Genomic DNA, 22,930 nt, shown 5'->3' with positions numbered 1-22,930 from the left:
AAATTCTTTCAAGAATCATGTCCTATGTTCACGTGAACATGAAACTAATTTTCTTCACTTTTAAGTCTTATGTTGAAACTCAAGTCTATGATATTAAAAATCACCATATGCTAATGATTTACTAAGCAGACAATGAATAAGAATTTCACTGTGGCTTGGGCAGTTCGTGGGCCCCTAGCAAAGGGACCAGGGTTTATCCCTAGTGCAGCAGTTGGCTTTGTGGAGTCCATTCCCTATAGTGGGATGCCTTGCTCAGCCTTGATGCAGGGGGAGGGGCTTGGCCCTGCCTCAACTTGTTATGCCAGGCTTTGCTGACTCCCCATAGGAGGAATGGAGTGAAGGAAGAGGTAGGGGGCAGGAGGATGGGAGAGAGAGGGAACTGTGGTTGGTATGTAAAACAAAAAAGAACTTTTAAATTTAAAAAAAAAAAAGGAAGAAAGAAAAAAATTAAACTTAAAAAAAAAGAATTTCACTGTAATTAAACTCACCTGGGTTTATATCTGTTAAATAAAGTTTTAAAAACTCAAAAAAAAAAAAAAAAAGGCTAGACAAGGGGTGCACACCATTAACCCCAGCACTTGAGAGGCAAGTGGATCTCTGCAACTTTGAGGCCATCCTTGTCTATATAGTGACTCCAGGCCAGCCAGAACTACATAGTGAGGCCCTGACTCAAAAAAAAAGGCATTTACCCAGATGGACTTTTCCAAAATGATGTTCTATATTTATATTATATGTCTTGAAAGACAGGAGTAATCATTTTGCGGGTGTTTGTTAGCACTTTGTATATCCTATACTAGGTCATCTTAATTCTCTTTTAGACCTGAGCCTTAGTGTACACTGTGCCGGGTTACACAGTGTTACTTCTGTCTCAAGACTGCATGAAGCCCTGGTGTCTTATTAATATCATCATGGCTTCACTAGAAAACTAACGAGGAGCCGGGCGGTGGTGACGCACGCCTATAATTCCAGCACTCCGGAGGCAGAGGCAGGTGGATCTCTGTGAGTTCGAAGCCAGCCTGGTCTGCAGAGCTAGTCCAGGACAGGCTCCAAAGCTATAGAGAAACCCTGTCTCAAAAAACCAAAAAAAAAGAAAAGAAAAGAAAAGAAAACTAACGAGGAAAGTGGCTTTAATCTTTCTCTTCCAATGCAGCAGAGAAAATTAAGACCAGGGCTTGAATAAAGGTCCTGAACAGGACCTAAACTAGAAACGTGCTGTTAGCATGTAGAGAGAACTAGCCATGAGTGCTCTATGTTGCCCCTCTGTCTCCTCTCAAATACCAAAATGCCTATGCTTAAAACAAATGTAAGAAATAATGGTTCCATAGGACCATAAAAACAATTTTGTTCCCAAAATGAATAAACCAGAAAAGGAAGAGGTAAAAGTTTCTTCATGAGTCAAATTCTCTTCATATGAAAAAATATTAATTCAAAGCATAAACCAGAGTTTTAAGACATAACACTACAAAATTTCTATGTTGTGGCTTTAAACTTTTACTTTGATATTTTTATTTCTTTTTTCTTTTCCTATTTGGGGGTGCTTTGCATGTGTGTGCATTTCTACATGTGTATGTGCACACCTGTGTAGGTGTGGGCCCCTGGACATGTAGAGGCCTGAGGCTGATGTCAGAATTTGCCAATATGGCCTGTGTTACTAAACACCTTGCCTTGGTTTGTTGAGAACAAAATCAATAAATGAGTATGTAAAACTATTTAGTTAACTTTGCATTACAAAAGGCTAAAATGGTAAATTTTATATTCATATATTTTAACATAACAAGAAACAGAGAAAACAAAAACATATGTGCCCTACATGGATGGACAATGCAATCCCACAAGCCATGAGTGATGAAATGAAAATCCCAGTGGCAGGTGTGGGATCCCTCCCTATTAGTTGTTGGTCAGGAAGGCCCCAGAGGCCCCCAAAACAGTACAGGCTATTGCAATTGCTCTGGTTTATCCACAGAACTAGACGGGAATACCCTAATGCTGAAGACACCACATGCATTGGTTGCAGTACACAGAAAAATCAATACAGAACTACACTGGAAGCCCCCTCCCTGCTGGCTTTTAGACATAGTTCCAGAAGGTGCAATGCAGGCTATAGAGGAGACTGCTCGTCAGCAGTTTTACCCAGCTACGGATCTTGAGTGCTACAGTATCAGCCTGTCAGGGAAGATGTGCCCACTGGTACAATAGTGCTTGGCTTGTGGGAGTGTTCTAGATTCATTTCTAGAGCTGTCATGAAATACTCTGAGCCAAAGCAATATAGAAGAGGAAAGGGTTTACTTCAGATTACTGGTTACTGTCCATCATTGAGGGAAGTTGGGACAGTAACTTAAGCAGAAACCAGGAGGGGTGCTGCTTGCTGGTAGCTTACTCATCCCAAGGTATCTTTCTTATACAGCCCAAGAACTCCTTCCCAGGGAACAGTGTAGTCCACAACAAACTGGGACTTCCTACATCAATTAACAACCAAGACAACCCCACAGATAGGCCCACAGGTCAGTCTAATCAGGGCAATCCTTCTACTGATACACTCCCTTCTTGTGGACATCTAGATTGTGTCAAGCTGATAGTTAAGATTTACTGGGATAAGAGGTGACCAACTGTCTTCTGATTGGGTTTGAGGTCCAATTCAGAGGAGAGAATTCATGCCTGCTTCCATAAACCTGGTCAAAAATTCATTTCTGGGAAAGCCTAGTTCCTTAGGAAAACTTACTGCTTTTAGTAAGTTGATAGGGTGTCAAACAATCTTCTAAATACCTGTGCTTTGTTCTTGGCTGTGGTCAGGGAGTCTCCTATTGCAATGGATGTAAGTAAACACAAAGTCTGGTCAAAATGCTAAGATCAAGGGACTGCTGAGTGTCCAACTCTCAACAGGACATTCACCTCACCCACTCTATGGCTCAGAGAATGGTAGAGAAAAGGGAGCAGAAGGAAATGAGAGCTGGGTGGCGGACAGTTGGATGGTGGACAGAAGAGCTATGAAATGCTATCTGGTAGGCATGCCATGGCCCTTCCAATCATGGATGCAGAGCAAGTGCAGTTACCTGCACATGGACTGCTAGAGCTGTCAACCATCAGTCACACAGATGGAGGAGGGGTTCCTGGAGCCCTATTCCTCCCCCAAGGAACTACTGGCTACTTAGAAATGCTGCAACTGAGAGAGTAACTGCCTTTCAAGTTGTGTAGTCACTGCTGAGCCCACTGTTCCAAAGGATGGTCCACACTCATGCTCATGTTTAGTCACTGCTGAGCCCACTGTTCCAAAGGATGGTCCACACTCATGCTCATGTGTAGTCACTGCTGAGCCCACTGTTCCAAAGGATGGGTCCACACTCATGCTCATGTATAGTCACTGCTGAGCCCACTGTTCCAAAGGATGGTCCACACTCATGCTCATGTGTAGTCACTGCTGAGCCCACTGTTCCAAAGGATGGTCCACACTCATGCTCGTGTGTAGTCACTGCTGAGCCCACTGTTCCAAAGGATGGTCCACACTCATGCTCGTGTGTAGTCACTGCTGAGCCCACTGTTCCAAAGGATGGGTCCACACTCATGCTCATGTGTAGTCACTGCTGAGCCCACTGTTCCAAAGGATGGTCCACACTCATGCTCGTGTGTAGTCACTGCTGAGCCCACTGTTCCAAAGGATGGGTCCACACTCATGCTCATGTGTAGTCACTGCTGAGCCCACTATTCCAAAGGATGGTCCACACTCACACTCATGTGGACAGCCCCGGCTAAGCTGAGTGGGTCACACAACTAAACAAGAGACATGGAAAGGACTTCGGAAAGGACTTTTTGGGGGAGAATGGGGTCGATGACAATAGGAGGAAAACATGCAAGTGTGGGAGGGAGAGCAATCGGAATTACTGTATACATATTTGTGTGCATTAAACTGTGAAAATAAATTGTATTAAGAAAAACAAATAAGGGGGCTGGAGAGACGGCTCAGAGGATAAGTGCACAGGCTGCTCTCCCAAAGGTCCTGAGTTCAATTCCCAGCAACCACATGGTGGTTCACAACTATCTATAATGAGATCTGGTGCCCTCTTCTGGTGTGCAGTCATACATGCAGGCAGAACACTGTATACGTAATAAATAAATCTTTAAAAATAAAATAAATGATATAAAGAAAATTCATTAACCCATTAGTTTTCAGCCTCCTGTCTTTTTCCTTATTATCAAAGTATCAAGATTTACTAAAGGTAATGAGAGAGATATAAGAAAAATCAAAGAAATATGACAATAAAATTTAGGAAAAGCAATAAGTTAATAACTTTATAGAAAGAAAAGTATATTTCACTAGCAATACTATTTTCTTTCAATACTTTTTCACTAAATGATATTTAAATTTCCTAATACAGTCAGGTAAGGAAATAACAGTAATTTCAAACAGGGTCAGCACAATGACTCAGCAGGTAACAGCCCCGCTGCTGCAGTTCCCCAGAAGAGAGAACCAACTTCCAAAAGCTGGCCTCTGACCTCCACACACACCCACATACACATCCTGCACACATAACAATAATAATAAATAAAAAGAAACTTAAAAAACAAAAACAAAAAAACAGAAAACAGAAAAGGCCTTGGGGCTGGGATATAAACTCAGTGATACAGCTCTTTCCTACCATGCAAGAGACTCAGGTTTCAAGCCTCAGGACTTGAAACAAAAGTGAAAAAGAAGCCAGGTGGTGGTGGTGCACACCTTTAATCCCAGCACTCGGGAGGCAGAGCAAGGCAGATCTCTGTGAGTTCGAGGCCAGCCTGGGCTACCAAGTGAGTTCCAGGAAAAAGGCACAAAGCTACACAGAGAAACCCTGTCTCAGGAAAAAAAAAAAAAAAGTGAAAAAGAAAGGTAATAGGAAAGGAAAAAAAACAGAGAAGTGAAAGACAAAATGATATATGTGTATAAAAATGTTAAAATGAAATGATGGTGGTAATCTCAATTATCACCTTGATAAAAAGAGCCTCTGGACACAACTACCAGAGATTAGAGTCAGCCAACAACCCACCCACTATGGTACTCCATTCCCTGGGCTGGGATCCTACACTGCGTAAAACAGAGGAAGCGAGCTTGCCCAGATAATCATCACTCTGCTTCTGGACTACAGATGAAATGTGACCAACTCCCTCCTGACCCTCTGCCACAATTCCCTCATCATCAAGGACTTTAGCCTTCCACTGTGAGTCAAAATAAACCCTTTCTCCCTGAAGTCACATCTGTTAGAGTATTTCATTACAGCAACATAAAACATAACTTAGGAACTCTGTCACTGTGCTAGCTTAAATAACAATCTCCTTGAATCTTAAAATATAAGATACAAGGAATTTGAGAGATAAAAGAAATAGAAAACACTATTAGTTTGACATATAAACTGCAGATCACTTAGGTTGCAACCCAATAATTTTTTAAACATCTGATTAGTTCTAAAACTGCTTTTGGTGACCTATCAAGCTTTAAAGAAATAATTAGTTGACAATTTTTAGCACCCTTACCAAAACAATCATGTTCAATAGAAAGAATGTCAAACAAACAAAAGTTTCTGGTGAACTGCAACTTGCCTTAGTTTAGACTATCCATCGACATGTAAAAGTCAAAATAAAAAAAAAAAAAAATCTATTGCAACCAAGTAAGGCTTCTGATCACAAAACACCCATAAACTCTGTGGTGAATTAAGTTAGTCTTGCTTTTTAATCTACTTATTAGAGCTCTAGGCTAGGACTAAGAGAAACTGTGCAACTTACAGCAGTGATAACGTCTGAACTCTGCACTCTCACACTCTGACCCACTTTCCAAACTACTGAGAACAATGTTTAGTAAGCAAGCAGACCAAATCCAGCAATCAGCTCAGTACCCTGGGGTATTTTTCTCCACCGATTCATCCCTTTGAACTAAGAGTTAAGAAGCAGGACACGCACAACACTGCTCAGTGTTTGAGTGCTTGCCTAGAATGCAGAAGTTTCAATATAAACTGTGGGAGAAACTTAGACCAGTCTATGGCATCTGTGTTACACATATCAGTGAATGTACTAAGGAAGTATACTAAGTAGGAAGGTCTTTACTTTGCAAATGCACATTCAGACGACAAATGATCCACACAGCAAACAGGACTGGCCCCTGAATCGGAGCACACTGACCATCTTATGAAGAATAGGGACTAGATATAATGCAGTAACATATGAAAATACTGAAGAGGACCTAGAAAAATGGGTCAGCAGTTGAGAGCACTGACTGCTCTTCTAGAGATCCTGGGTTCAATTCCCAGTACCCATGTGATGGCTTACAACTGTGTGTAGTTCAGTTCCAGAGGACCCAACACCCTCTTCTGTCCTCCTTAGACACTACATGCATGTGGTACAAAAGCATACATTCAGACCAAAACTCATACACGCAAGTAAGTTTTTTTAAATCTCAAAATAAAATTTTAAATACTGAAGAGTTTAAATTTAATTCTATAATTACCTTTCTTCTTGGAAGCACTGATTTGGCCACTGGTTCTTTTTTTGTTTTGTTTTGTTGGTTTTTGTTTTGTTTTGTTTTTGTTTTTCGATACAGGGTTTCTCTGTGTAGCTTTGGAGCCTGTCCTGGAACTTACTCCGTAGCCCAGGCTGGCCTGAACTCACAGAGATCCACCTGGCTCTGCCTCCTGAATGCTGGAATTAAAGACGTGCACCACCACCACCCAGCTGGCCACTGATTCTTAATATAACCCTTGTATTACCTTTTTGGGAAAGAAAAATATTCCTTCTCCTCAGGATGAAATCTCTAAGAGCTCTGGGACATAACTGAAAGGGAAGCAGGCACGTCTCTGAGGAAGTGTGCATGATGACACAAGGCTTGAGGAAGTACGGTGTTACTACAAACCATGTATTCCTCCCTGATGTGGTTCCCACAGAACTTACAGGATGGATAGGCATACAGCAAGAACAAAGAGCATTTTAGTCACCATGAGCATAAAAACATAATCATAAAAGTAAAAATTATGAAAAGATGTGTTAAAGAGCCAGAATTCTGACAGATGAAGGGAAGGGCAGCCAGAACAGTTAACACAAACTCAAAATGAAGAGTCCTAGATTACATGACAAGAAGCTGGGCGTATTCTAATGCAACAGGGAGATGCTGGTACTTTTCAAACAAAGGGTGGTTCATAAGAACGTATCAATATTTTAGGAAAAATTGTGTGATAGCTAGGTTACTCACAATAGTCAATTTGGTTAGATATTCATGTAATTAATGTTTATGTATAAAATGACTAGAGGGGTTGGGGATTTAGCTCAGTGGTAGAGCGCTTGCCTAGCATAGCGCAAGGCCGTGGGTTCGGTCCTTAGCTCCAGCCAAAAAAATTAAAAAATTTAAAAAATTCTTAAAAATAAAATAAAATGACTAGAAAATGATGTCACTAAAATTATTAGATCTATTGCTTATAATTCCTGATTATCTTCCACCTAGGTAAAATCATTCTATGTACTTAAAGTAAAAAAAGAAACATAATAAGCCTTAAATACATTTTAAAATATTCTATAATTGAGAATCATTAATTCATTTGGGTTTTCCCAACTGTTCCAAGTTAGAGAGTTATGTATATATTTCATGTAATTGGTACTTCCAGTTTGAAACTTTTAACAATGTCACTAAAATTACTTTCATACTATTATCTCATGATACATGGTAGGGGAAAACTTGCTACACATCAAATATGGCCCAATAAAGTCATTGCCATAGGGTTTTTATCTTTATCCTTACCATTACAAGTTCCTCTTGTAACTCACTGTAACTTTTTTCATTATATTGGAGTCTCTTTGAAAGATCTATAATTACTTTCTTCTGTTCGTCGATCTCTTCATTTAGTTTCTTGTTTTTGGAGAAATACTCTCTTTCTAATCTGAAAAGTTGAAAATGTCAGAGCAGGTTTTTCAAATGTACTTCTCCTTCTCACAAGTAGGTGATGTTCTATATATCATGTTTACATGCCAACAGCCTTTTTAATGTCCATTTTTCCTTTTTTTAAATTAAAAGGTTATGGTACATTCTTGAATGAAAGATTTTAAGGGAATAACACTTCTCCTTTGACAGTAGGTATCTGTAGTGTGTCCAAGTTAATACACAAAAAGACTGGAATAGTATTGATTGAGGTCTCACCATTATTTTTGATGAATAAAATCTACCCGTCTAATTCAGTCAGTTCAGAAACTGCCTCAAGACTGATAAAAGTCTGGGGGGCTGTGAGTAAGTATGCATGTTGCATGCTCGTGAGTGTGCAAGTGAACACACCTATGCATGCACACACACACACACACACACACACACACACACACACACACACAACCACAGAGGCAACAGCAGGATATCAAGTGGACTCCTTACTGACCAAAGCTCACTGTTTTTGGCTGGCTGGCCATGCCTGCCTTCCCACATGGGTGATGAGGACTCAAACTTAACCTCTCATAATTACTGAGCATGTGATCTTACTGACTTAGCCATGTCCTTAGCCCCCAAGAAAATTATTTTAAAGTTAGTGATAAGGTTATTAACATACAACAAAAATGAAACAAATGTTTTTATCCCTACAAGTAGAACTGATTTGGCATATGGGAAATTCTAAAAGGAAAAAACTCAATGTTCTTTTATTTTGAAGACTGCTGTGGATATTGCTCTGTGTAAATAAAGTTCTGATTGGCCAGTGGCCAGGCAGGAAGTATAGGTGGGACAAGAGAGAAGAGAATTCTGGGAGGTGGAAGGCTGGGTGGAGAAAGACACCGCCAGCCACCGCCATGACAAGATGTAAGGTACTGGTAAGCCACGAGCCATGTGGCAAAATTAGATAAATAGAAATGGATTAATTTAAGATAGAAAAAGTAGATAACAAGAAGCCTGCCACAGCCATACAGTTTCTAAACAATGTAAGTTTCTGTGTGTTTACTTGGTTGGTTCTGAGCGTCTATGGGCCTAGCAGGTGAGAGAGATTTGTCCTGACTGTGGGCCAGGCAGGAAAACTCCAACTACAGAAGACATGTTTACTGCTCTAGTTGGAGCTGTGAACCTGGGAGAGTAGGGCCTAAAAATGAGGCAGGCAAAAGTCTCGTGCAATAGCCAACTTTATTCAGAGCATCAAGCAGTTTATGTTCTGAGAGTTAAGAAGAATCACCCAAATAAAGTATACAACACCAGGACAAGCTGCACATGACAAAAACAGGTTTCCATAGAGGCACATGCATAACAACAGCTGAAGGAAACTCACTCCTACCCCACACCTCGGTGGAGCACACAAACACAATCTGAGAACAATTCTGTGTTTTGAAGAAACAGAGGTCACAAGACTCTTGTCTTGTTTCCTTGGAGTTTTCTCACAAACACTCAGAATTATCACATGATTCCATTCTTGGACTGTGTTCCAATAAGGACACATAAATTTCTTTACAAAAAAACAAAAAAACAAAACAAAAAAAAATGTGCTTTATTATTTCAATGTAGTTTGGGCTGGTATTAAACTGTGTTTACATTGGTTTTGGTTTGGTTTGGTTTTGATTTTTGGATAGAGTTTCACCATGTAGCTCATATTGGCCTGGAACTCCTTTTGTAATCTACTATGCTGGCTTAAACTCAGTGGTCCTCCTCGTTAGCCTCCCCAGTGCTGAGATTATGTGAAAGAGCCATCACACATAGCTGTGTATATTCTCATGTGGACATGTGATGAAAGGCAGCTCATAAGTACTGTACCTAAAAAATTCCCATGCATATGAATGAAAGCAATTCAGTTAATGTCACTATTTTGGTGTGAGAACTTCCTAGCAGCTGCAGCAGCCCCATTTCTTCTGTCTTCAGCTTTAACACAGGGGACTAGAGTGACTCTGTGACAGGGCAGCACAGCACTCAGGCTAAAAGAAAAATAGGAAGCTAATTTTCTAATGACACTTGCCCATACTCTGAATAGACATTTTCCTCCTCAGGGTGCAACACAAACAAGTCTCATACATTGTCTTTTGAACCAAAGATATTCCAAAATAAATTATTTAAAACTAATAAAGATGTATAGAAGAATTAGATACTACATTTATACCATGTAAATCTCTTGGAAAGTAGAACAAAACGATGAAAGAGGATCAAAGTTAAAAAAAAAAAAAAGGTATGTAAATCAGAAAGTCAATCCAAGAGTCCCAACATATAAATGGTTAAAGTTCCAGGCTGAAACAACTCACAACTTGAAAGTTCTGAATGCTGGATCAAGAGAAGTGTCCACAGAGTACAAAAGTCATCCTCATTATTATTTCATCATGTATTACAAAGTGAGTCTCTATAAACCCATAAAGTAAAAGACCATTTGCCTCTGATTTCAGATGTAAACACTGAGTTTCCAGAGGAAACCATAGACCACAAACAGAAGAATCAAATGACTTCACATCTGCCCAACACTTGCACTGACTGAATAGCCAGCTGACCTATGAGAAGAGGTGAAGACCAAAAGTCATTTTCAGAATGTGCCTGCAAATTCTCCCTGGTCTGTAAGTTCTCCAAGAAGCTACTTTTTGATGCAGCAAACGAAATGACAAGGGGCAAGAGACACGAAGTCAAGGGGCTCACAATGGAAGAAGTCAGAGGAATTTCAAGCAGGCTGTTAAAGACAGGTCCTAACATAAGTACTCACAGGAAATCTAAAAAGCCAGATGGAAACAGAAAGGCCCCAGTGGGATATCTTAGGGGAAAAAAAAAAAAAACACAATACAACAGAATTTCAAGTCTACTAGACTTTTAAGAATACCTAAAGGTTGGAGAGATGGCTCAATGTGGAGAGCGCTTACTGCTCTTCAGTCTGGTCCCAGAGGTCCTGACATCAGGAGGCTCATAACCATCTGTACCTCTCTGACACCCTCTTCTGGCCTCCACAGGCATCCACATACACATGGTATCCACTCACACAGACCCAGACTCACACCAATAAAAACTACAAAAATTAAGTTAAATTAAAAATAGCCAGGCAGCCAGGCGTGGTAGCACACACCTTTAATCCCAGCACTTAGGAGTCAGAGGCAGGCAGGTCTCTGAGTTCAAGGCCAGTCTGGTCTACAGATTGAGTTCCAGGACCAAGAAATCCTGTCTCAAAAGGAAAAAAAAGAAAGAGCTGATCCATCACAAGCTAATCCCACTGGAGAGGTAAGAAGGAGCTGCTTTCTCCTTTGTCGACTCAGCAGCTCTCTAGTGCTGCTTTATAACGCAAATATTATTCTAGGCATCTGGAGAGAACATGGGCAAAGCATATGGCACCAACAAAAAACTAAACATACAGTAAGATTGCTATAAAGAAAAATAAGGACATGCGATCAACAAGTGGAGTAGGGAAAAAAGGATGCTGAACTCAGAGTATCACTGTGGGGGCAAAAGCAGCAGGAAGGAACAAGGAGTCACTGTGTGGGGGAAGCAGACAGCAGAGATCAGTCAGTAGAGGCTACTTCATAATACTAAAGGTAGGGGCAAGAGCATGGCAGAACATGCATGTGATTTCATAATCTGAGGCTGAGGCCTGGAGAGATGGCTCAGAGTGAAGAGTACTTGCAAGAAAACAAGTTCCCTTCCCAGCACCCACACTGGGTGACTCCGAACTGCCCAGAAGTGCAGCTCCCTGGGATCCAACATCAACTTCTGGCCTCCATCCACATTCCTCACCTGTTTTCTCTCTCTCTCTCTCTCTCTCATACACACACACACTTAAAAATATAACCTTTTTACAATAAAATACAATCTTTTTAAACCTAAAACATAAATTAACATCAAAGCAATAGCAGTAAAATTAAGCATTTGCCATCCATAAAAGGCCGCTGGGAGGCAAAGGCAAAGGCATCAATGGCTGTTCCTCATGATCTTGGCAGCACTGTTTTACTCATTAAACTATGTATAGGTGTTAACTTGATAAAAATCAGTATTTTAGTCAAAAATAACTATTATCCAATAATACAAATTAAATGTATGTGTTATTTGTGTCATTTTAAAAATTCAGAACCTACGGTTGGTGCTGGAGAGACGGCTCCACAGTGAAGAGCACTGCTGCTCTTGTAGAGGACCCAGGTTCAGTTGCCAGCCCCACACTAGCTGTAAACCACCTATAACTCTAGTTCCAGAAGGCCTGACGTCTCTTCTAGCCTCCATAGACACTATGTACACATGGTGCAGAGATATACATGCAGGCAAAACACCCGCACACATAAAATAAAAGTAACCTTTTAAAAATTGAAAAGCCTAAGATCACTTACACAAGGAGCGATGCCCTACTGTTAGCAATGTGATATAAAGCAGCTGGCTCCTGCACCTCTAATGGCCACAAGCAAGAGGAATGTGTAAGAAAAGACAGGTCAGGGAGCTCCTGGGTTGATGCTCAGAGAGGCAAGACTTACAGAGCAGACAGCTGGGAAAGGAGAGAAGAGCAGGAAGCTTAGAGCCAGGATGCTTCCTTACTGGAGTCTGATTGTTTGAAGTTCAGCTAACAGTTTGTCAATAGCATAGCATGTGTTTTTGAAAACAAGTAATATCTCTTCCAGCTATATTTTAGCAAGAATGTAAATAATGGTGCCACTAAATCATAACACTGTTTTTTTCAGACATATATTTAGAAAAATAAAAAAGCTCCTAATTATTCAGCAACACCAGAAATAAAATTTAACCTGTTAGTCCATTCAATGTCCTATCTTTAAAGCCATTTTAAATTATATTTCAATGTAGACTGGATTTGAGGCTTACCACAATCTTTTCCCTACTACTGCCAAACAATCAATTATATAACTAGTTAAGATCAAACTATATTTGAAAATGCTCCAGTCCATACCCTCTTCCAGCCTCTGAGAACACCAGGCAGGTATATACAAATATGCAGGCAAAAACACTCATAAAATATTTCATTCACAAGAAAGAATAGTAGGAACAAGAAAGTCAAGTACCACATTTATACTTACCTGTGGGACAGAGATTTAAATATATACATAAATACACATGTGTGGTACATACATACACACACTTGAATACCCACACAACATGAAAACAAGAAACTATCAAGAGGAGGAAGGGGCCATTATGAAAGAAGACAGAGGAGAGTTATAGAAGGAGATCGATATGAGGAAAGTACAATGATACACATGCATGGAAACATCATCAAAAGAACTCACTATTCTGGGTCCATCAGAAAGTTTCTTGTTCCTCCCCCTTTGTTTTCCCACCCCCTTTATCAAATCCTACTCTCTCCTGCTCTGTATTACCTCTCGGCAGAAATAAGATATTCTCAGTACACAGTTCAGAGGCTGGGAAGATGGCTCAGTGTTGTGGACTATTCCACTATTCCAATATTACACTGAGTGAAGATGTGTCACTACGGTTGGTTTAATAAAGAGCTGAATGGGAAGAAGGAAGGAGGGGGTTGCCAGTCAGGTGCAGAGGGAGAAGACATGCAGGAGGAGATGTAAAAGCCATGAGTCATGTGGCAACATGAAGATAAATAGAAATGGGTTAATCTATAAAAGCTAGAGGAACAAGCCTAAGCTATAGGCTGAGTTTTCATAATTAATAAGTCTCTGTGTCATTTTTTGTGAGCTAGTGGCCCAAAGAAAAATCTGTCTACACATGGTGTCCTACGTGGGGGCATGTATTTCCATATAAGACCTGAAAAAGCTTTTTAAAAGGTTCAAAACACACAAAAACATACACAAACTTAGCTACCTAGTCCTTCAGTCCCTCCTGCGGGCCTCGGTACAGATTCCTGGCCACTGCCTGCAGATGTGAGTAGTCAGCACATCATGAGCTAAGCTTTGTGGCTACTGAAGGTTTTGCTCATGAAAAAAAAAAAAAAAAGGTTACAGATACGTGACATGGTAAAGCAGGTTCTGAGGGGGAAAAAAAACCTCTAAACATATTAAACATGTTTAACAATATGCATAGGCTTATGAAAAAAAGGATACAGACAATCATAACAATAAATAGTTTAAAATAATAAAATCTTTAAAGAGAGGAGTAATTTTTTTAAAAAAGCCATATGAGGATGGGAAATACTGTAACACAGGGAGTTTGGACCTTATATGGTGCTTTGTTAATTTTGTGGTTTTTGAATGCTATGAACAGACAACACCTGCTAAGAGACACTGGATTATGAAAGGGACTACTGAATTAAAGCAGCCTATATACTTTGGAGATGTCTTAGCTTCAGAATGGAAAATGTGTTGCCTTGGAGAAGAGGCTGTGCTTTTGTTTCCTTCTAGGTTAATGGAGATCACACTTGACCAGGGGAGGCCTTCTGAGGATTTTGGTTACAGACAAGGGAGAAAAAGCCAACAAAGACTATAGGACAGGTGACACGTAATCTAATCTATCTACATGGGAACAGCTTGGAGACAAGATGAGATATGATAAATCTTGTTGGCTACAGAGTCCTCATGACTTATTATTACATGCCATTATGACATGGAGAGAGATTTACATTACAGTTTGGTTATGCAGTCCAAATGGACTTACAAAATTGACAGATGCCTTTTACCTGCTCAAACAGAACAAAAAAAATCATCTTTAACTGACTTGTGCACACTGAAAATTCCATAGTTGTATTAATACAGATATGTATGTTACCTTTGAAAATTTGTGTGTTTTCAGAACGAGGGGACCAGACACCAATAAAACAGGTGGCCCAGGTGATACAGCCTCTCAGGGTGCCTCTGTTGAAGATTCTTCAGAGTTCTACAAGCAGAACAACTTCAAGGCTGTTGGCTGAGATGGTGCAGCCTCATAGACTGTCCTACCTAGGACCACAAATAAGTCTTGTGCTTTCCCATTGCACAGACAGAACAACAAATGGTATGGGAGTGAGGGGGAGGCAGGAGCAGGAGAAGGGGAGGAAAGGGGAACTGAGGTTGGTATGTGAAACAAAAAAAAAAAAATTAAAAAAAGAAAGAAATCTTGTAGAAACAACTCATGATCATAAACTTCCTATCACATACACATGAAAAGGAAAGCAGATAACAGGATTAGATTAAAATACTAGCTTAGCCATTCACGGCAACAAAAGAATTATTATAAACTGCCTTGTGAGAAAGTTCTAATAATAAATACAAAATTTAAATACCTGTAAAAATATTTACAAAAGAAGTGGATTGGATGGTTTTTGGTTGTTCTATGGGTTATGAATGTTTGTCATCATTTAGGGGGTTGGTTACAAATTGTTACTGGTAAAAGTTATGGAGAAAGCTAAACAAAGCAGGCTAGACTCTGGGATCTCTTTCTGGAGGGAAAAAGGGGGCTACAGTATAGAAATGTTGGGATAAAAGGGTGGATTGTTGAGTCTACTTTTGAACAACCACTAGTCTCAAATATTTTATATTAGTATGGATTTTTTGTACATTGTTACAAATTTAAGGTTATTTTTGTTATACTGTATATATGTTTCTACTCTTGTTTAAGGTATTGTACCTATGCAGCTCATTTAAAAATATAATGTAAAATTTTAGACCTTGAAAGCTATTTAGGATAATAAAGAAATATAGGTTAATAGTCATCTATAACAATCAAACTTAGAGTCATGTTAGGTATGTTTTCAAGGTCAAACAGATACATTTTAGATAGACAGGTGATCTTCAAACACTTCGAAGACCTACAGAATATAACATTTAAAATTTTTTAATAACATAAGGCTTTTCATTGACAGTAAGACACGTCTGCTCCAGACAGTACCAATTTACCTCAAAAAAGGATGATGGACTTGAAGGACCTCCATATGAAGTTTGCTTTCAATGTAGCAAAGCTAGCCGTTTGGACAAGAAACTGCCCTTGCCTCAACCGCTAACAGTTTGCTGTCCAAACTGGACAATCAGGACATAAAAGAAAGAGATTGCTGAACTTTGCCAAGACAAGGTAGGCCAGCTCTTCAAAAATTCCTGCTTTACAAAAACATCTGCCAGATATTCTGGGCCCATAGGCCAAAGATGGATGCCCTAATGTTACAGAGGAACCTTGATCAAGGCAGCTAAATGCCTCTGTCATTTCTTAGTTTTGGAAGTTACTTATTCTGCTCTTCCTGTTTACTCAGGTAATATTATATCCTTCTGTGGTCTCTGATGGAGTTGAAGATGAGATAGTTATAGTTTTCTTTGTTACCAAACTCAAAAAAGAAACTCGCAAAAAAAAAGTATAAAATGTATAAGGTTGGGAGACATAAAAGTTTAAATTGTTTAAGAAAATGTTTTGAGATTTAAAAAGATAGTTTTAGGATGGTAATACAAGTTATAATGAAAAAGTATTTAGATATAAAACTTTGAATTCATCAAGATAAGATAGAAAATAGAGTATCTTCTCCAAATACGCCAAATATAAATGGACTGGACATTGTAAATGTAATTCTTACCTGATAATTATCCTTATTGTTTATAGTTTTATTATGTTAGAGTTAAAACCTTCCCTTTTTATTTAGACAAAAAAAGAGGAAATGTTGTGGAATACTCCTCTACACTGTGTAAAGATGTGTCAGTGTGATTGGTTTAATAAAAAGCTGAATGGCCATTAACTAGGCAGGATGAGGTTAGGTGGGACTTCTGGGGACAGAGAGCTCTGGGAAGAAGGAAGGAGGAGTTGCCAGCTAGATGCAGAGGAAGCAAGACATGCAGAAGGAGACATAAAAACCACAAGTCATGTGGTAACACGTAAATAGAAATGTGTTAATTTAAGTTATACGAGCTAGTGGCACAAGCCTAAGCTATAAGCCAAGCTTACATAATTAATAAGTTTCGGTATCATTTTTTTGTGAGCTGGCAGCCCAAAGAAAAATCTGTCCACAGCTCAGTAGTTAAGATCACTCATTGCTCTTGCACAGGACCAGGTTCAGTCCTCAGCACCAGTAACTTTAGTTCCTGGAAATCCAATGTCCTCTTCTGACTTCTGTGGATACCAGGATTTCATGGGTTGTACATACATATGCAAAATACTCATACAATATAAAATAGAATAAATAAACCTTAAAAATTGTTTAAAGACATAGTTCAGTTATGATCCTTCCTTTGACTACAGACTATTGAGACAATAAACCTCAAGGAATCAGAATTTCTCCAAGACTCTAATCCTAGAAGGAAAAGGCTGAAGCCTGATGCTAGCCAAAGCAGAAACCAATCTCTTAGAAAACAATTTCATATAGCGTTGACAACTTGTCAGACTATCTGACAGGAAAGACTGGAGTCACGGCAATGGTGATAGGCAGGACCACGTGTTGACCAGGACTACTTAGTTATAAATACTCCCTCTATTTAAACCTAACTCTCAGGACCCCAAAGATGGGCTAGGGATTAATGGACCCTCCCCTGCCCAGTGACGCCATATTAAATAACTCCATTCTCTGACCTTTATTATCATTACTTGTCTCTTTAAATGGACCTCTGTGAATGAGTGACTAGACCTAGCTTGTTAGGAGTGCCAGGGCTCTGAGACTAACAACATAACAATTTCTTACTGCAACCCAGGGTCCAGGCTAATTTTTAGGGCAGTACTACTAAAGCATGCAATCCCAAGGCCCAGTAAATGACTGAGTGGCCTACAACCCTCCACTTCCCTGTCTCATGTGACTGTGGGGCCCTGCTGGCATAGCCTACTGTGGACAAAAAAGCATTTAACCAAAGAGGAAAGCAGCTATCTTGCCAGGAGTTGAAAGTGAGGCTCACACTTAGTTTGTCTGGGATCATTTAGGTCCCAAATTGAAGAAAACACCCCCCATTTATTTATTTATTTATTTATTTATTTATTTATTTATTTATTTATTTATGGAGCTGAGGACCAAACCCAAGGCCTTGCGCTTGCTAGGCAAGCACTCTACCATTGAGCTAAATCCCCAACCCCAACCCCACTTTTATACTACCTCATTCCCACCTTCTAGACAGTGATTCTTAATTCTTAGTGTACTACCTAAAGAAACAGGAAGTCAGGCAATAGAACAGTTATTAAGAACAAATTTCCCATTTCCTTATGAAGATAATTTCACCTATGGACACTTATTAAGGTGTTGCTTGTCAATGACTAGATTTAGCAAGTGACATGTAGCACAAAATGTGGGATGCTTTTTGTAGACAATATCCAAATCCAGGTCACATTCTCAAAGATCAGAGGTGTGGCCTAGAAAAACTGGGATAGTCATACAGTCAAGCTAAGTTCCTCTAGAACACTCCCAGGCACTGGAGACGACAACCCTAAAAGTTTCTATTTCTAATCCTGGGGGTGTGGTCAATAATGGCCACAAGACTCTTCCCTATTGCAAAGATCAAGGATCAGTGATACTATGGCAAATTCTGGATCATGGGTATTTCACTGGGACTCTAGGAAGTGAAATATGGTAAGTTGACCAAAAGTGACAGACAGCACATTTCACATGGATGTGAAATGTGTATATGTTCACATCTCTCATAAGGACTTAAAAGGGCATTCCCCAGGAAGCCACAAACCTTGACAACTGCAAACTCTGGCTCTGGCCTTTAACAACAAGAAAAAGGACTTGGTAACAGTACCTCTGAATGGACACTTAGATCTCTGGAAGGCTAAAAAAATCTAAGCTCCTGTCTATCACTGCCATAACAATGTGTGTCTGGCCCATGGTAGTAAATGGTCAGGGTAAATAGTGGCTTCTCAAGCTCATGTCTCCTTTCAATACATGGCAGCTGTCAGACAACATCAAGTCTGTCTGTTCCAGGAATGAGGCACTGCAGTCAAGTCAGTGAGCTTCTACAAACACATCATCACTGTAGGCACAGAACAGGGATTCCTGCTACTCTGTATCAGAGCTCAGCGATTTCTGGAAGAAAGGCTCTCAGACTGTTGGGGTCCAACCCCAGATTAGCCAGGGAAAATCAGACACAAGTGTTTGTTTTACCTAATGCTTTTCACATCCACTGCTACAATTGGTCTACACTGGATGAAAATCTTTTTGTCAGGAGGCTCTTAGTCCTCAGAGCCCCATGGAACTATGCTAGGCTCTGAACCTAATGGCAACTCTCTCCCAAAATGCAGATTTGTACCAGCTTCCACCTTCAGTGTCCTTGTTTGTTCTTTCCATCTTTATTTTTCCAGCTATGGAAGACTTTCCTGCATTAGTGGGAACAGCAGAGTCTGCCCATGGTTTAGGAATTAGTAGGAATCTCTGTGCAGAGATCCAAAGTGGGGGCTGTTTTCATTTCTGATAGCTTTGTTGTGGTTTGTTTGTTCTAGCAATCAGAATTTTACTAGTTTTCCTTTGTAGTTTCTCAACCAAACATTTTCTTGAACTTCTACCCTATTGACCATACAATCCAGCTAAACTACTCCTGGGAATATGCCCAAAAGACCTTATCTGTTACTACAGAGATACTTACAAATCCATGTTCATTGCTGCCCTATTCACCACAGCTGGGAAGGATTCAACCTAAATGACCATCAACTGCCACATGGATAACGAAATAATGATACATCTGCACAACGGAACATTCCTTAGCTGTTGTGGTAGTTTGAGTGCAACTGGCCCCTGTAAGTTCATAAGGAGTAGTACTATTAGGAGGTGTGGCTTTGTTGGAGTAGGTATGGGCATGTTGGAAGAAATATGTTGCTGTGAGGGTGGGCTTTGAGGTCTCATATATGCTCAAGATATTGCCCAGTGAGTCATACAACTTCCTGTTGCCTTCTAATCAAGATGTAGCCAGCAACATGTCTGCCTGCACACCACCATGCTCTCCATCATGATGATAATGGACTAAACCTCTGAAACTGTAAGCCACCATCTCAATTACATGTTTTCCTTTACAAGAGTTGCTGTGGTCATGGTGTCTCTTCATAGCAATAGAAACTCTAGCTAAGACAGAAGTTGGTACCAGGGGCTGGGGTATTACTGTGATAGGCCTGATCATGTTTTTGTTTGGAGGAATTTGTTCCTTGGTACTTTGGATTAGGAAAGTAGTGGAATGCTTTAAGCACTGCTTAATGGGCCGTACTAGTAGAAGCATGGAAGACAGTAGTACTGAATGTGATTTGTTGAACTGTGGGTGCCTGGATCAAGAGGCTTCAGAGAAGAACAATATTAATACATGGCCTAGAGATAATTCTTGTGATATTTTGGTGATGAATGTGGCTGCTTTTAGCCCTTGTCCAAAGAGTCTGCCTGAAGCTAAAGTGAAGAGTTGTGGATTAATTCCATCAGCAAAGGAAATCTCAAAACAGCACATAGACTCTGTTGTGTGGTTATTAGTGGTAACTCTAATGAAGATTTATCATGAAAAAGAGCAAGCTGAGCAGGGTAAATTACAAAATGTAAAATTTAAGGAGAAAAGGAACACCAAAAAGAATAGAGCTAAGTCCTATGTTCAAGAAGATAAACAGACTAAGAAAAATGGAATAAAAGGAGTGGTGAGTTCAGGGCAAGATCCCATTCAGCTAAATTTACAACTTCTGAAAAGAATTGGAGAAAAGCTGAAAGCCAGGTGTGGTGGGGTGTGCTTTTAATCTCAGCGCGTGGGAGGCAGAGGCAGGCAGATCTCACCCAGGTAAGTCTCCAACTTGTGAAAAGGAATTAAAGAAAAACTGTGTGGTGGTACACGACTGTAATCCCAACACAGGGAAGGTGGAGGCCGGCAGATGTCTGAGTTTGAGGCCAGCCTGGTCTACAGAGCAAGTTCAAGGACAGCCAAGCTTTGGCAGTGATGGTAACAAGCAAAAACAGAAAGCTGGTAAAGATGGAATTAAAAAATGAGGGGACCATGTTCCAATCCCAGCAAGCAGCAGAACTTGGCAGCTTTGGCCACATAGTTCTGGCCAACTCTAAGTTCAGGATAGAAAAACGGGTTATGGAATTTGCCTCCACACCTAAGGAAAGTCACCAAGGTCAGGCATGTGTCATTCAGGGTTGTCCCTGAATGGAGGCCCAGTAGAGGCCATTGTGCAAAGCTGTGAAGTTGAAGCCTGGATTGCCTTGGAGACCCCAAATGTTAGAGATGCCAGAGCTGTGGGATACTTGCCAAGAAAAGCTGCTAACAGGGAGTGGAACCAGTCCAAGAGAAAGAAGTGTGTTGCAGTTAACAAAGCTGGAAGGAATTGAAGATTTGAAGAGCACTTTGACATCAGACATGGAGATGCAGAGTTTGGAGTTTGCCCAGCTGGTTTTCATCTTGCTTTGGTCCAGTATTTCCTCACTTTGATCCCTTCCCTAGGTTTTGGAATGGTAATATATATCCTGTGCCATTATCCTGTGATCTGATTTTTTTATTTTGATTTTATATGAAATTACAGTTAAGAGATTGCATGAATCTCAGAAGAGACTTTGAACTTTGGACTTGTCAACATTGTTGAGATTGTGATAGACTATGGGGACTTTTGAAGTTGGACTAAAAGCATTTTTCATTATGATATTGCCACAAGCTTATGGTGGCCAGTGAGTGGAATGTGGTACTTTGAATATAATTGGCCCCCCATAAACTCATAGGGAGTGGTACTATTAGGAGATATGGCTTTGTTGGAGTAGGTATGACCATGTTGGAGGAAGTATGTCACTGTTGGGGTGGGCTTTCAGGTCTCATATATGTTCAATACCACCCAGTGAGACACACTACTTCCTGTTGCCTTCTGATCAAGATGTAGCCAGCAACATGTCTGCCTGCACATCACCATGCTCCCTATACATCACAATACTCTCCACCATGATAATAATAGAAAAACCTCTGAAACTGTAAGCTGCCACCTCAATTACATATTTTCTTTTATAAGAGTTGTCATTACTGGGCAGTGATGGCACACGCCTTTAATCCCAGCACTTGGGAGGCAGAGGCAGGTGGATCTCTGTGAGTTCGAGGCCAGCCTAGGCTACCAAGAGAGTTCCAGGAAAGACGCAAAGCTACACAGAGAAACCCTGTCTCAAAAAAAAAAACAAAAAAAACAAACAAAAAAAAAGAGTTGCCATGGTCATGGTGTCTCTTCACAGCAATAGAAACCCTAACTAAGACAGCTGTAAAGAAAATTTAGATCATGAAATTTGCAGGTAAATGAATGGAACCAGAAAAAAACAATACAGAGTGAGGTCTCCTAGGCTCTGTATACCCTCTCTCATATGAGAGTACTAGCTTCAAAAAAATTTTTGGTTGAAACAGGGTTTCTCTCTGTAGCCCTGGCTGTCCTGGAACTCACTCTGTAGACCAGGCTGGCCTTGAACTCACATAGATCCGCCTCCTTCTACTTCCCAAATGCTGGGATTAAAGGCATGCACCACTACTACCTGGCCAAATTTTCTGCTTTGTTTGTTTAACAGGAAGCATATACAGAAACTAGGAAACTAGAAATGAGCCACTGGGTTGGGGGGGGGGGCAGCATGGGGATGCAGTAAAATGTATGGACATTAAAGTAGTGAGGGGTACTAGCAACAAGAGTTCAAGCAGATAATGGGATGCCAGGGCCAGGGAATGAGGGGCCAAAGAAGACTTAACTAAAATAAAGTGTACATGAAGAATCTACTGGGGACCCTGTGATCTTGCAATCCAAATAAAAATATATTATGTAACAGAAGGTGGATGATAGAACATATGTTATATGAAAGAACAGAGGAGAATATAGAAGGTAAAGCTCCAAACAGTGATGAGGACAGGAATGGAGAAAAGGATATGGAGTAGACTAGCCAGAGCTAAGAATACACAAAGAATCCTTATGAGACCCCACTGGTTTATAAACTAATTTTAAAAACATTTCTTAAAAGGAAGTTTGATGACCAAGGGTACTCCCACATAATGAGCAATGCTACTTCCAGAAGACAAGAGTTATTAAACAAAAATTCCAGTGCTGGACACAGATACTACACTGGTTAGTTTTTTGTCACCTTCACAAACTGGGGTCAAAGAAGAACCTCAGAATTGAGAAAATGCTTCTGTTAGACTGGCCTATAGGCAAAAATCTGTGAGGCATTTTCTTGATTAATGATTGACG

At 40.2% G+C, this 22,930-nt stretch overlaps 1 protein-coding gene across 2 annotated transcripts in view; it reads right to left on the bottom strand.

Annotated features, from left to right (window-relative positions):
- Ccdc171 (coiled-coil domain containing 171) overlaps positions 1 to 22,930 on the bottom strand; it is a 330,958-nt gene that overhangs the window by 245,532 nt on the left and 62,496 nt on the right. For both annotated transcript variants that reach the window (XM_036179739.1, XM_036179740.1), the window contains one exon: positions 7,748 to 7,886. In XM_036179739.1, the coding sequence (XP_036035632.1) occupies positions 7,748 to 7,886 (139 nt within the window). The remainder of the gene's footprint in view (positions 1 to 7,747; positions 7,887 to 22,930) is intronic.

This window comes from Onychomys torridus, chromosome 2, assembly GCF_903995425.1.
Source record: "Onychomys torridus chromosome 2, mOncTor1.1, whole genome shotgun sequence".
Lineage (NCBI taxonomy): Eukaryota > Metazoa > Chordata > Mammalia > Rodentia > Cricetidae > Onychomys > Onychomys torridus.
The sequence above is the reverse complement of the archived record's forward strand: the minus strand, read 5'-3'. Positions and strand labels throughout refer to the sequence as shown.